Raw genomic sequence first — 15,184 nt, 5'->3', positions numbered from 1 at the left:
CATAAACAAACCTTTTCATGGGCGTGACAAGACCATTTCCGTTATAACGGAAATGCTCTTGAGGAGTTTCCTGTTATGGTAAAAATATAGATCAGCTGCAGGAACCCTCTTAAATCTCATCTAGTGTGCAGTCAACAGTGGTGGAAAGTTACTTTTACCAAAGTACTGTACTTATTTACAATTTTGAGGTATTTTTACTTTATTAGAGAACGAAAGTAAAACTATTGCACTATTGTACTGCGTTTGATCCTTTGAGTGATTCATCACAAAGAGGAAACATGTTGAATAAAGTTTATGTTGGAATGAAGATGGAGCAGCAAGTTGTTTTTGTGTTGATCAAGTAGTGAGTCTAAAAAAATTACGAGAAGTGAGATTTAGGTCGATATATTACAAGTTCTTTATATACGTTTTAATATGTTAATAAAAGCTAGCACAAAATGACAATCTGAATAAAGAACATTATTCAAAGAATTATAATATAGACACACATTTTGTATCACAACAGTTTAAATTCAACAGCTTTTATTCTGTAAATGTATTTTACAGAAGTTCGCAAAAAATAATTATTACATCAAGTTTTGCCAACTCTGACACACGATGTTCAAAATGAGCCTTCATTGTGGCTCCGCAGAGAAACTTTTATTTATAAAGCAGTTTGAAGTTCATGAACAGAAATTCATGCAGCAGTATGAGTCCTGCTGGCTAAATGCCAGTTGTTGCATTCCTCCACTGCACACTGTTATTTTAAGTTGAAGGGAGGGACCAGAAGGAGACTGAAGTACACAGCTGACGTGAATGTGAAACTATTCAGTAACGGAACAACAGCAGAGACTCGACTTCACAGAGCAACGGCCTGATAAAGACCAAACAAACCTGGAAAAAGACAAAATGGCTTCCAGTAAGTACATTTAAATCTTTCAAACACACTTTCTATACTGATTTCAGTTTGACTTCAACTCTTAAACTGATAAACAAACTTTTTCATGACAAGACCACTTCTGTTATAACGGAAATGCTCTTGGGGAGTTTCCTTTTATGGTAAAAATAAAGATCCGCTGCAGGAACCATTTTAAATCTCATCTAGTGTGCAGTCAACAGTGGTGGAAAGTTACTTTTACTAAAGTACTGTACTTATTTACATTTTTGAGGTACTTTTACTTTATTAGAGAACAAAAGTAAAACTGTTGCACTATTGTACTGCATCTGATCCTTTGAGTGATTCATCACAAAGAGGAAACATGTTGAATAAAGTTTATGTTGTAATGAAGATGGAGCAGCACATTGTTTTTGTGTTGATCAAGTAGTGAGTCTAAAAAAATGCAGAGAAGTGAGATTTAGGTCGATATATTACAAGTTCTTTATATACGTTTTAACATGTTAATAAAAGCTAGCACAAAATGACAATATGCACGTAGAACATTATTCAAAACATTATAATATAGACACACATTTTGTATCACAACAGTTTAAATTCAACAGCATTTTTTCTTTAAACACATTTTACAGACACAACACTCGGTCTGTGGGCTGTAATATCATGTGTCTCCCCTTTTATGTTTTTAACTAACAACAAGCTCCGGTGCACTTTTATAACCGATGATTACCGGAAATTGTTTTTCCATGTTCGCAGAAAAGAATCATTACATCACTTTTTTTCCAGCTCTGACACACGTTGTCCTTAATGAGTTGGATGTCGTCATTGTGGTTCCTCAGAGAAAACTTTATTCAGAAAGTTATGAAGCACAAATTGATGGAGCAGTATGAGTCCTGCTGGCTACCTGCCAGTTGTTGCAGCCCTCCGCTGCACATCCAGGTTTTTTTTTTAGTTTAAAGGAAGGACCAGAAGGAGACTTAAATACAGAGCTGATGTGAGTTAAATTATTCAACGCCAGGAAATCTGCAGTAACTCGACTTCACAGATCAAGTGCCTGTAAAAGACCAGAAACATCCTCTATAAGACGAAATGGCCTCCAGTAAGTACATTTCAAACATTCAAACACACTTTTTATAATTTATCTAAGCTTGATTTAAACTATTATACTCATAAACAAACTTTTTCATGGGCGTAACAAGACCACTTCTGTTATAACGGAAATGATCTTGAGGAGTTTCCTTTTATGGTAAAATTAAAGATCAGCTGCAGGAACCATCTTAAATCTCATCTAGTGTGCAGTCAACAGTGGTGGAAAGTAACTTTTACCAAAGTACTTTACTTATTTACAGTTTTTGAGGTACTTTTACTTTATTAGAGAACGGAAGTAAAACTATCGCACTATTGTACTGGATCTAATCCTTTCAGTGATTACTCACAAAGAGGACATGGCTGCAGCCAGCAGGAGTCTGTTTGGATATGAGAGCAGCTCTCAGCTCTCACAGGACATGACGTGTTCAAAGGGAGTCCTGAAAAAGACCAAATGGACACCAAATATGTTCCACTCTTCAGGCACACTTACAACTTTTACACTAATTTAGAGTTTAAATAATTGTGAGAATTATAATTCTAGAAATTTCAGTTTCAGATTAACGTTGGTTAATAAATTTCATCATCCATCTGTTTAACTGAGCTTTGATCAGTTGTAATTTTAGAAGAGGGTTTGTCCATATTTTAAGCCTCTTGTTCTTTGTTCCATAAATACATTTTATTTTATTATTAGTGAATGTAAAATATGTTCAGTTTACACATCCAGGATCGATACAGGAGATCATTCCTGCCCACTGCAATCAGACTGTTCAATAGTTCAGCTCTGACCTGATCCATCACACATCAATAATGTTAAATAATGTTGTTTATTTTCATTTAATATTTGTTCATAATGTGAATTTAAAAAAAATATATTTTTTTTACCACCTCTATTATTTATTCTGTAATTTTTATTGCTTTGCCCTGTACGTGTATATGTTGCTGTTTAATAAAGTATCTATCTATCTATCTATCTATCTATCTATCTATCTATCTATCTATCTATCTATCTATCTATCTATCTATCTATCTATCTATCTATCTATCTATCTATCTATCTATCTATCTATCTATCTATCTATCTATCTATCTATCTATCTATCTATCTATCTATCTATCTATCTATCTATCTATCTATCTATCTATCTATCTATCTATCTATAAAATTTCCAGCATGTTTCAGTAGTTTTCTAACAAAGTATAATTGTAAATGAAGACCCAGTATTTGAGATAAATTCCCGTCATGACTTCAGTGTTATCCGTCGCAGCCACAACTCATCTGCTGCTCCACAGCTCCTCTTGGAGAATTTCTATTTGAGATAAAAGTGCTGAAAGGGACTTCACTCAGCCGGGAGACTGTTATCGTAGTTGAAATACATCATTATCTTGAGGGTAGTTTCATGGTTCTGACATGAGAATAGAAAACAGATATTTCAGAAAATACTGGAATTGATGTCCACTTGGAAAAACTACTGTTTTTATGGAACCTTCACAGGATCAGTGATATTTTTTATTTTATCCTTCAACAGATCGAGAGGAACACATCAGGATTGCCCTTGTTGGGAAAACTGGAGTTGGGAAGAGTGCAACAGGAAACACCATCTTACAAAGAAAAGCTTTTATATCCACGCTGCGTCCTTCTTCTGTGACATCAGAGTGTAAGAAGGAAACAGGAGAGTTTGGTGCTCAAAGTCTGGCAGTGGTTGATACTCCAGGTCTGTTTGATACCAAGAAAAATCAAGAGGAGGTGAAGAGAGAGATCGCTAGATGCATCTCGTTTGTGTCTCCTGGTCCTCATGTGTTCCTGGTGGTGCTGCAGCTCAGCAGATTCACAAAAGAAGAACAAGAAACAGTGAAAATCATCCAGAAGTTGTTTGGAAAGAAGTCAGCAGATTACACCATAGCCCTGTTCACCGGCGGAGACAACCTGGAGGCAGATGGAGGCACTATTGAGCAATTCATTCTTCAAAACCAAGATCTCAGTCGCTTCGTCGGTCAGTGTCGTGGAGGACATCACGTCTTTAACAACAGAAACAAGGATCCCTCTCAGGTCACAGAGCTGCTGAAGAAGATCAACTCGATGGTTCAGAGAAATGGAGGAAAGCACTACACCAATAAGATGTTTGTAGAGGCTGAGAAAGCCATAAGCGAAGAAAAGAAACGACTTCTAAAAGAAAATCCAGATATGGATGACAAAGAAGCAAGAAGAAAGGCGGAAGAAGAGAACCAGTTTACCGTGGCTCTTCGATCCACAGCTATAGTACTTAGCGTAGCTGGTGCTGGAGCTGGTGCTGGAGCTCTCTATGGAGCTGAAGTTGGAAGTGTGGGGGGTCCAGCGGGAGCTGCAGTGGGAGCTGCAGTGGGAACTGTAGTGGGATGTATAGCAGCGTTAGTTAACGAGAAAGTATGTGTTATACAGTGATAATCCATATTAATGGCATCTGCCATTTCATTTAACACATTATCCTCACTAACAGGCTGTTTTCTGTTCATTGTAGAGATGCAGGGCTTCTAAATTCAACTAATCGATATTGATTATTCATTATGTGATTAATAACCAACTTTCAATGTAGCTGCTTGATGATTTAGTCTTAAAATTATGAGCTTAAAAGGCATAACAGTGAAACTTTGGCTTTTTTTCCATGTACTTTATACATGGATTCTATGTACTTTATACATGTCTTCCATGTACTTTATAGATGTCTTCCATGAACTTTATACATGTATTCCATGTATTTTAGACATGTGTTCCGTGTACTTTATACTTATATTCCATGTACTTTATACACGTATTCCATGTACTTTATACATGTGTTCCATGTACTTTATGCGTTCATATGTTGTAATAACAATAAACAAATAACAGGACAATCTGCATCCAGACAGTTATTCAGGGTGTCCATGTTTCTACGAACCGATGTCCAACCAGGAAAAGTTACGTCACCTGAAGGCGTCTGACTGAACCGTTATTTCAGTTTTCAGATTTTACAAAAACATTAAACAAGTAAATGTTGAAGACGTGCCGGATATAGACGTCATATCTAAAAGGACATGACGTGTTCAAAGGGAGGCTCCAGGACCAGATGATGATGAACGGATGAGAGTGAAAGTATTTATGACCAGAGTGCCAATAGTGAGTCAACATCACAGATAAACTGCCTGAAAAAGACCAAATGGAAACCAAATATGTTCCACTCTTTCGGCACACTTATAACTTTTACACTATTTTAGAGTTTAAATAATTATGATAATTATAATTCTACAAATTTCAGTTTCAGATTAATTTTGGTGCTAAAATTCATCATCCATCTGTTTAACTGAGCTTTAATCAGTTGTATTTTTCTAAGAGGGTTTGTCCATATTTTAAGTCTCTTTTTCTTTGTTCCATAAATACATTTTAATTTATTATTAGTGAATGTAAAATATGTTCAGTTTACACATCCAGGATCGAAACAGGAGATCATTCCTGACCACTGCAATCACTGTTCAATAGTTCAGCTCTGACCTGACCCATCACGCATCAATAATGTTAAATAATGTTCTTTATTTTAATTTAATATTTGTTCACAATGTGCATTTAAAAAAATTTTTTTTTTTTTTGACACCTCTTATTTATTCTGTCATTTTTATTGCTTTGCCCAGTATGTGTATATGTTGCTGTTTAATAAAGTATCTATCTATCTATCTATCTATCTATCTATCTATCTATCTATCTATCTATCTATCTATCTATCTATCTATCTATCTATCTATCTATATATATATATATATATATATATATATATATATATATATAAAATTTCCAGCATGTTTCAGTAGTTTTCTAACAAAGTATAATTGTAAATGAAGCCCCAGCATTGGAGATAAAATCCCGTCAGGGTTTTTTAGGTAGAGGGTAGTTTTATGGGTCTGACATGAGAATAGAAAACAGATATTTCAGAAAATACTGGAATTGATGTCCACTTGGAAAAACTACTGTTTTTATGGAACCTTCACAGGATCAGTAATATTTTGTATTTTATCCTTCAACAGATCGAGAGGAACACATCAGGATTGCCCTTGTTGGGAAAACTGGAGTTGGGAAGAGTGCAACAGGAAACACCATCTTGCAAAGAAAAGCTTTTATATCCACGATGTGTCCTTCTTCTGTGACATCAGAGTGTCAGAAGGAAACAGGAGAGTTTGATGGTCAAACACTGGCTGTGGTTGATACTCCAGGTCTGTTTGATACCAAGAAAAATCAAGAGGAGGTGAAGAGAGAGATCGCTAGATGCATCTCGTTGGTTTCTCCTGGTCCTCATGTGTTCCTGGTGGTGATCCAGTTCGGCCGATTCACAAAAGAAGAACAAGAAACAGTGAAAATGATTCAGAAGTGTTTTGGAGAGAATTCAGCAGATTACACCATGGCCCTTTTCACCCGCGGAGACGACCTGGAGGAAGAGGGAGTCACTATTGAAGAATTCATTGACGAAATGAAAGAACTCCGTGACTTCGTCGGTCAGTGTCGTGGAGGATATCACGTCTTTAACAACAGAAACAAGGATCCCTCTCAGGTCAGCGAGCTGATGAAGAAGATCAACTCGATGGTTCAGAGAAATGAAGGAAGATACTTCACCAATGAGATGTTTGAAGAGGCCAAGAAAGCCATAAGCGAAGAGATGGAACGACTTCAAAAAGAAAATCCAGATTTGGATGATGAAGAAGCAAGAAGACGGGCGGAGGAAAACAACCCGTTTGCTGCAGTGCTTTCCAGCGCTGCTGGTGGAAATGTGTTTGGTCCACTGGAAGCTGCAGTGAGAGCTTTAGTGGAAGCTATAACTGCGTTAGTAATCGAGAAGAAATGTGTTATACAGTGATTATCAATATTAATGTAATCTGCCTTTTCACTTAACATATTATCCTCACTAACAGGCTGTTTTCTGTTCATTGTAGAAACGCAGGGCTTCTAAATTTAACTAATAGCTATTGATTATTCGTTATGTGAGTAATAACCAACTTTCAACGTAGCTGCTTGATGATTTAGTCTTAAAATTGTGAGCTTAAAATGTAGAATAGTGAAATTTTGGCTTTATTTCCATGTACTTTATACATGTGTTCCATGTACTTTATGCGTTTATATTTTACAATAACAATAAACAAATCACAGGACAATCTGCATCCAGACAGTTATTCAGGGTGTTCATGTTTCTACTAACCGATGTCCCACCAGGAAAAGTTACGTCACCTGCGTCTGACTGAACCGTTATTTCAGATTTCAGATTTTACATAAACATTAAACAAATAAATGTTTAAGACGGGCCGGATATCAATATAAAGTGTGTGTAATATGTGTAACAGGATATTCTGGAGCCAGAAGGATGTGACTGAGAGTCTCAACTGATTTAAGAGGCGACATCGAGCTTGGAGGTTTTCGACTGAGGACTTGGTAGTCCTGACTTTATTCACAAAGAGGAAACATTTTGAATAAAGTTTCTTTTGTTGTGCTGTCACAATATATTTTATAATGAAGATGGAGCAGCAATTGTTTTGTGTTGATCAAGTAGTGAGTCAAAAAAATTATGAGAAGTGAGATTTAGGTCGATATATTACAAGTTCTTTATATACATTTTAATATGTTAATAAAAGCTAGCACAAAATGACAATCTGAATAAAGAACATTATTCAAAACATTATAATATAGACACACATTTTGTATCACAACAGTTTAAATTCAGCAGCTTTTTTACATTAAACACATTTTACAGACACAACACTCAGTCTGTTGGCTGTAATATCATATGTGTCTCCCCTTTTATGTTTTTAACTAACAACAAACTCCGGTGCACTTTTATAACTGATGATTATTGCAATTTTTTTTACCATGTTCGCAGAAAAGAATCATTACATCATTTTTTTCCAGCTCTGACAAACGTTGTCCTTAATGAGTTGGATGTCTTCATTGTGGTTCCTCAGAGAAACCTTTATTCAGAAAGTTATGAAGCACAAATTGATGGAGCAGTATGAGTCCTGCTGGCTACCTGCTAGTTGTTGCAGCCCTCCGCTGCACATCCAGTTTTTTTTTTTTTAGTTTAAAGGAAGGACCAGAAGGAGACTTAAACACAGAGCTGATGTGAAAGTTAAATTATTCAACGCCAGGAAATCTGCAACAACTCGACTTCACAGATCAACCGCCTGTAAAAGACCAGAAATACCCTGTAAAAGACGAAATGGCCTCCAGTAAGTACATTTAAAATTTTCAAACACACTTTATATAATTTATCTCAGCTTTATTTAAACTATTATACTCATAAACAAACCTTTTCATGGGCGTGACAAGACCATTTCCGTTATAACGGAAATGCTCTTGAGGAGTTTCCTGTTATGGTAAAAATATAGATCAGCTGCAGGAACCCTCTTAAATCTCATCTAGTGTGCAGTCAACAGTGGTGGAAAGTTACTTTTACCAAAGTACTGTACTTATTTACAATTTTGAGGTATTTTTACTTTATTAGAGAACGAAAGTAAAACTATTGCACTATTGAACTGCGTTTGATCCTTTGAGTGATTCATCACAAAGAGGAAACATGTTGAATAAAGTTTATGTTGGAATGAAGATGGAGCAGCAAATTGTTTTTGTGTTGATCAAGTAGTGAGTCTAAAAAAATTACGAGAAGTGAGATTTAGGTCGATATATTACAAGTTCTTTATATACGTTTTAACATGTTAATAAAAGCTCACACAAAATGACAATATGCATGTAGAACATTATTCAAAACATTATAATATAGACACACATTTTGTATCACAACAGTTTAAATTCAACAGCATTTTTTCTTTAAACACATTTTACAGACACAACACTCGGTCTGTGGGCTGTAATATCATGTGTCTCCCCTTTTATGTTTTTAACTAACAACAAGCTCCGGTGCACTTTTATAACCGATGATTATCGGAAATTGTTTTTCCATGTTCGCAGAAAAGAATCATTACATCACTTTTTTTCCAGCTCTGACACACGTTGTCCTTAATGAGTTGGATGTCTTCATTGTGGTTCCTCAGAGAAACCTTTATTCAGAAAGTTATGAAGCACAAATTGATGGAGCAGTATGAGTCCTGCTGGCTACCTGCTAGTTGTTGCAGCCCTCCGCTGCACATCCAGTTTTTTTTTTTTAGTTTAAAGGAAGGACCAGAAGGAGACTTAAATACAGAGCTGATGTGAGTTAAATTATTCAACGCCAGGAAATCTGCAGTAACTCGACTTCACAGATCAACCGCCTGTAAAAGACCAGAAAAATCCTCTAAAAGACGAAATGGCCTCCAGTAAGTACATTTAAAATTTTCAAACACACTTTATATAATTTATCTCAGCTTTATTTAAACTATTATACTCATGAACAAACCTTTTCATGGGCGTGACAAGACCATTTCCGTTATAACGGAAATGGTCTTGAGGAGTTTCCTGTTATGGTAAAAATATAGATCAGCTGCAGGAACCCTCTTAAATCTCATCTAGTGTGCAGTCAACAGTGGTGGAAAGTTACTTTTACCAAAGTACTGTACTTATTTACAATTTTGAGGTATTTTTACTTTATTAGAGAACGAAAGTAAAACTATTGCACTATTGTACTGCGTTTGATCCTTTGAGTGATTCATCACAAAGAGGAAACATGTTGAATAAAGTTTATGTTGGAATGAAGATGGAGCAGCAAGTTGTTTTTGTGTTGATCAAGTAGTGAGTCTAAAAAAATTACGAGAAGTGAGATTTAGGTCGATATATTACAAGTTCTTTATATACGTTTTAATATGTTAATAAAAGCTAGCACAAAATGACAATCTGAATAAAGAACATTATTCAAAGAATTATAATATAGACACACATTTTGTATCACAACAGTTTAAATTCAACAGCTTTTATTCTGTAAATGTATTTTACAGAAGTTCGCAAAAAATAATTATTACATCAAGTTTTGCCAACTCTGACACATGGTGTTCAAAATGAGCCTTCATTGTGGCTCCGCAGAGAAACTTTTATTTATAAAGCAGTTTGAAGTTCATGAACAGAAATTCATGCAGCAGTATGAGTCCTGCTGGCTAAATGCCAGTTGTTGCAGCCCTCCGCTGCACACTGTTATTTTAAGTTGAAGGCAGGGACCAGAAGGAGACTGAAGTACACAGCTGACGTGAAAGTTGAACTATTCAGTAACGGAACAACAGCAGAGACTCGACTTCACAGAGCAACGGCCTGATAAAGACCAAACAAACCTGGAAAAAGACAAAATGGCTTCCAGTAAGTACATTTAAATCTTTCAAACACACTTTCTATACTGATTTCAGTTTGACTTCAACTCTTAAACTGATAAACAAACTTTTTCATGACAAGACCACTTCTGTTATAACGGAAATGCTCTTGGGGAGTTTCCTTTTATGGTAAAAATAAAGATCCGCTGCAGGAACCATTTTAAATCTCATCTAGTGTGCAGTCAACAGTGGTGGAAAGTTACTTTTACTAAACTACTGTACTTATTTACATTTTTGAGGTACTTTTACTTTATTAGAGAACAAAAGTAAAACTGTTGCACTATTGTACTGCATCTGATCCTTTGAGTGATTCATCACAAAGAGGAAACATGTTGAATAAAGTTTATGTTGTAATGAAGATGGAGCAGCACATTGTTTTTGTGTTGATCAAGTAGTGAGTCTAAAAAAATGCAGAGAAGTGAGATTTAGGTCGATATATTACAAGTTCTTTATATACGTTTTAACATGTTAATAAAAGCTCACACAAAATGACAATATGCATGTAGAACATTATTCAAAACATTATAATATAGACACACATTTTGTATCACAACAGTTTAAATTCAACAGCATTTTTTCTTTAAACACATTTTACAGACACAACACTCGGTCTGTGGGCTGTAATATCATGTGTCTCCCCTTTTATGTTTTTAACTAACAACAAGCTCCGGTGCACTTTTATAACCGATGATTACCGGAAATTGTTTTTCCATGTTCGCAGAAAAGAATCATTACATCACTTTTTTTCCAGCTCTGACACACGTTGTCCTTAATGAGTTGGATGTCTTCATTGTGGTTCCTCAGAGAAAACTTTATTCAGAAAGTTATGAAGCACAAATTGATGGAGCAGTATGAGTCCTGCTGGCTACCTGCCAGTTGTTGCAGCCCTCCGCTGCACATCCAGGTTTTTTTTTTAGTTTAAAGGAAGGACCAGAAGGAGACTTAAATACAGAGCTGATGTGAGTTAAATTATTCAACGCCAGGAAATCTGCAGTAACTCGACTTCACAGATCAAGTGCCTGTAAAAGACCAGAAAAATCCTCTATAAGACGAAATGGCCTCCAGTAAGTACATTTCAAACATTCAAACACACTTTTTATAATTTATCTAAGCTTGATTTAAACTATTATACTCATAAACAAACTTTTTCATGGGCGTAACAAGACCACTTCTGTTATAACGGAAATGATCTTGAGGAGTTTACTGTTATGGTGAAATTAAAGATCCGCTGCAGGAACCATCTTAAATCTCATCTAGTGTGCAGTCAACAGTGGTGGAAAGTTACTTTTACCAAACTACTGTACTTATTTACATTTTTGAGGTACTTTTACTTTATTAGAGAACGGAAGTAAAACTATCGCACTATTGTACTGGATCTAATCCTTTCAGTGATTACTCACAAAGAGGACATGGCTGCAGCCAGCAGGAGTCTGTTTGGATATGAGAGCAGATCTCAGCTCTCACAGGACATGACGTGTTCAAAGGGAGTCCTGAAAAAGACCAAATGGACACCAAATATGTTCCACTCTTCAGGCACACTTACAACTTTTACACTAATTTAGAGTTTAAATAATTGTGAGAATTATAATTCTAGAAATTTCAGTTTCAGATTAACGTTGGTTAATAAATTTCATCATCCATCTGTTTAACTGAGCTTTGATCAGTTGTAATTTTAGAAGAGGGTTTGTCCATATTTTAAGCCTCTTGTTCTTTGTTCCATAAATACATTTTATTTTATTATTAGTGAATGTAAAATATGTTCAGTTTACACATCCAGGATCGATACAGGAGATCATTCCTGCCCACTGCAATCAGACTGTTCAATAGTTCAGCTCTGACCTGATCCATCACACATCAATAATGTTAAATAATGTTGTTTATTTTCATTTAATATTTGTTCATAATGTGAATTTAAAAAAAATATATTTTTTTTACCACCTCTATTATTTATTCTGTAATTTTTATTGCTTTGCCCTGTACGTGTATATGTTGCTGTTTAATAAAGTATCTATCTATCTATCTATCTATCTATCTATCTATCTATCTATCTATCTATCTATCTATCTATCTATCTATCTATCTATCTATCTATCTATCTATCTATCTATCTATCTATCTATCTATCTATCTATCTATCTATCTATCTATCTATCTATCTATCTATCTATCTATCTATCTATCTATCTATCTATCTATCTATCTATCTATCTATCTATCTATCTATAAAATTTCCAGCATGTTTCAGTAGTTTTCTAACAAAGTATAATTGTAAATGAAGACCCAGTATTTGAGATAAATTCCCGTCATGACTTCAGTGTTATCCGTCGCAGCCACAACTCATCTGCTGCTCCACAGCTCCTCTTGGAGAATTTCTATTTGAGATAAAAGTGCTGAAAGGGACTTCACTCAGCCGGGAGACTGTTATCGTAGTTGAAATACATCATTATCTTGAGGGTAGTTTCATGGTTCTGACATGAGAATAGAAAACAGATATTTCAGAAAATACTGGAATTGATGTCCACTTGGAAAAACTACTGTTTTTATGGAACCTTCACAGGATCAGTGATATTTTTTATTTTATCCTTCAACAGATCGAGAGGAACACATCAGGATTGCCCTTGTTGGGAAAACTGGAGTTGGGAAGAGTGCAACAGGAAACACCATCTTACAAAGAAAAGCTTTTATATCCACGCTGCGTCCTTCTTCTGTGACATCAGAGTGTAAGAAGGAAACAGGAGAGTTTGGTGCTCAAAGTCTGGCAGTGGTTGATACTCCAGGTCTGTTTGATACCAAGAAAAATCAAGAGGAGGTGAAGAGAGAGATCGCTAGATGCATCTCGTTTGTGTCTCCTGGTCCTCATGTGTTCCTGGTGGTGCTGCAGCTCAGCAGATTCACAAAAGAAGAACAAGAAACAGTGAAAATCATCCAGAAGTTGTTTGGAAAGAAGTCAGCAGATTACACCATAGCCCTGTTCACCGGCGGAGACAACCTGGAGGCAGATGGAGGCACTATTGAGCAATTCATTCTTCAAAACCAAGATCTCAGTCGCTTCGTCGGTCAGTGTCGTGGAGGACATCACGTCTTTAACAACAGAAACAAGGATCCCTCTCAGGTCACAGAGCTGCTGAAGAAGATCAACTCGATGGTTCAGAGAAATGGAGGAAAGCACTACACCAATAAGATGTTTGTAGAGGCTGAGAAAGCCATAAGCGAAGAAAAGAAACGACTTCTAAAAGAAAATCCAGATATGGATGACAAAGAAGCAAGAAGAAAGGCGGAAGAAGAGAACCAGTTTACCGTGGCTCTTCGATCCACAGCTATAGTACTTAGCGTAGCTGGTGCTGGAGCTGGTGCTGGAGCTCTCTATGGAGCTGAAGTTGGAAGTGTGGGGGGTCCAGCGGGAGCTGCAGTGGGAGCTGCAGTGGGAACTGTAGTGGGATGTATAGCAGCGTTAGTTAACGAGAAAGTATGTGTTATACAGTGATAATCCATATTAATGGCATCTGCCATTTCATTTAACACATTATCCTCACTAACAGGCTGTTTTCTGTTCATTGTAGAGATGCAGGGCTTCTAAATTCAACTAATCGATATTGATTATTCATTATGTGATTAATAACCAACTTTCAATGTAGCTGCTTGATGATTTAGTCTTAAAATTATGAGCTTAAAAGGCATAACAGTGAAACTTTGGCTTTTTTTCCATGTACTTTATACATGGATTCTATGTACTTTATACATGTCTTCCATGTACTTTATAGATGTCTTCCATGAACTTTATACATGTATTCCATGTATTTTAGACATGTGTTCCGTGTACTTTATACTTATATTCCATGTACTTTATACACGTATTCCATGTACTTTATACATGTGTTCCATGTACTTTATGCGTTCATATGTTGTAATAACAATAAACAAATAACAGGACAATCTGCATCCAGACAGTTATTCAGGGTGTCCATGTTTCTACGAACCGATGTCCAACCAGGAAAAGTTACGTCACCTGAAGGCGTCTGACTGAACCGTTATTTCAGTTTTCAGATTTTACAAAAACATTAAACAAGTAAATGTTGAAGACGTGCCGGATATAGACGTCATATCTAAAAGGACATGACGTGTTCAAAGGGAGGCTCCAGGACCAGATGATGATGAACGGATGAGAGTGAAAGTATTTATGACCAGAGTGCCAATAGTGAGTCAACATCACAGATAAACTGCCTGAAAAAGACCAAATGGAAACCAAATATGTTCCACTCTTTCGGCACACTTATAACTTTTACACTATTTTAGAGTTTAAATAATTATGATAATTATAATTCTACAAATTTCAGTTTCAGATTAATTTTGGTGCTAAAATTCATCATCCATCTGTTTAACTGAGCTTTAATCAGTTGTATTTTTCTAAGAGGGTTTGTCCATATTTTAAGTCTCTTTTTCTTTGTTCCATAAATACATTTTAATTTATTATTAGTGAATGTAAAATATGTTCAGTTTACACATCCAGGATCGAAACAGGAGATCATTCCTGACCACTGCAATCACTGTTCAATAGTTCAGCTCTGACCTGACCCATCACGCATCAATAATGTTAAATAATGTTCTTTATTTTAATTTAATATTTGTTCACAATGTGCATTTAAAAAAATTTTTTTTTTTTTTGACACCTCTTATTTATTCTGTCATTTTTATTGCTTTGCCCAGTATGTGTATATGTTGCTGTTTAATAAAGTATCTATCTATCTATCTATCTATCTATCTATCTATCTATCTATCTATCTATCTATCTATCTATCTATCTATCTATCTATCTATCTATCTATATATATATATATATATATATATATATATATATATATATATATAAAATTTCCAGCATGTTTCAGTAGTTTTCTAACAAAGTATAATTGTAAATGAAGCCCCAGCATTGGAGATAAAATCCCGTCA

General features: G+C 35.6%; 1 protein-coding gene across 1 annotated transcript; it reads left to right on the top strand.

Moving 5' to 3' along the window:
- The first annotated feature begins 809 nt into the window (after positions 1 to 809).
- LOC138213594 (GTPase IMAP family member 8-like) lies at positions 810 to 14,170 on the top strand. Its single transcript, XM_069174819.1, has 4 exons — positions 810 to 898; positions 3,490 to 4,107; positions 5,999 to 6,610; positions 12,835 to 14,170. Exons 1-4 carry the CDS (start codon positions 889 to 891, stop codon positions 13,719 to 13,721), a joined length of 2,127 nt encoding a protein of 708 aa, XP_069030920.1. The 5' UTR covers positions 810 to 888; the 3' UTR covers positions 13,722 to 14,170.
- The last annotated feature ends 1,014 nt before the right edge of the window (positions 14,171 to 15,184 follow it).

Source organism: Embiotoca jacksoni, unplaced genomic scaffold, assembly GCF_022577435.1.
Source record: "Embiotoca jacksoni isolate LCO1_2020_lvr unplaced genomic scaffold, fEmbJac1.0.p SCAF_62, whole genome shotgun sequence".
NCBI lineage: Eukaryota > Metazoa > Chordata > Actinopteri > Embiotocidae > Embiotoca > Embiotoca jacksoni.
This window is presented reverse-complemented; position numbering and strand designations above follow the sequence as displayed.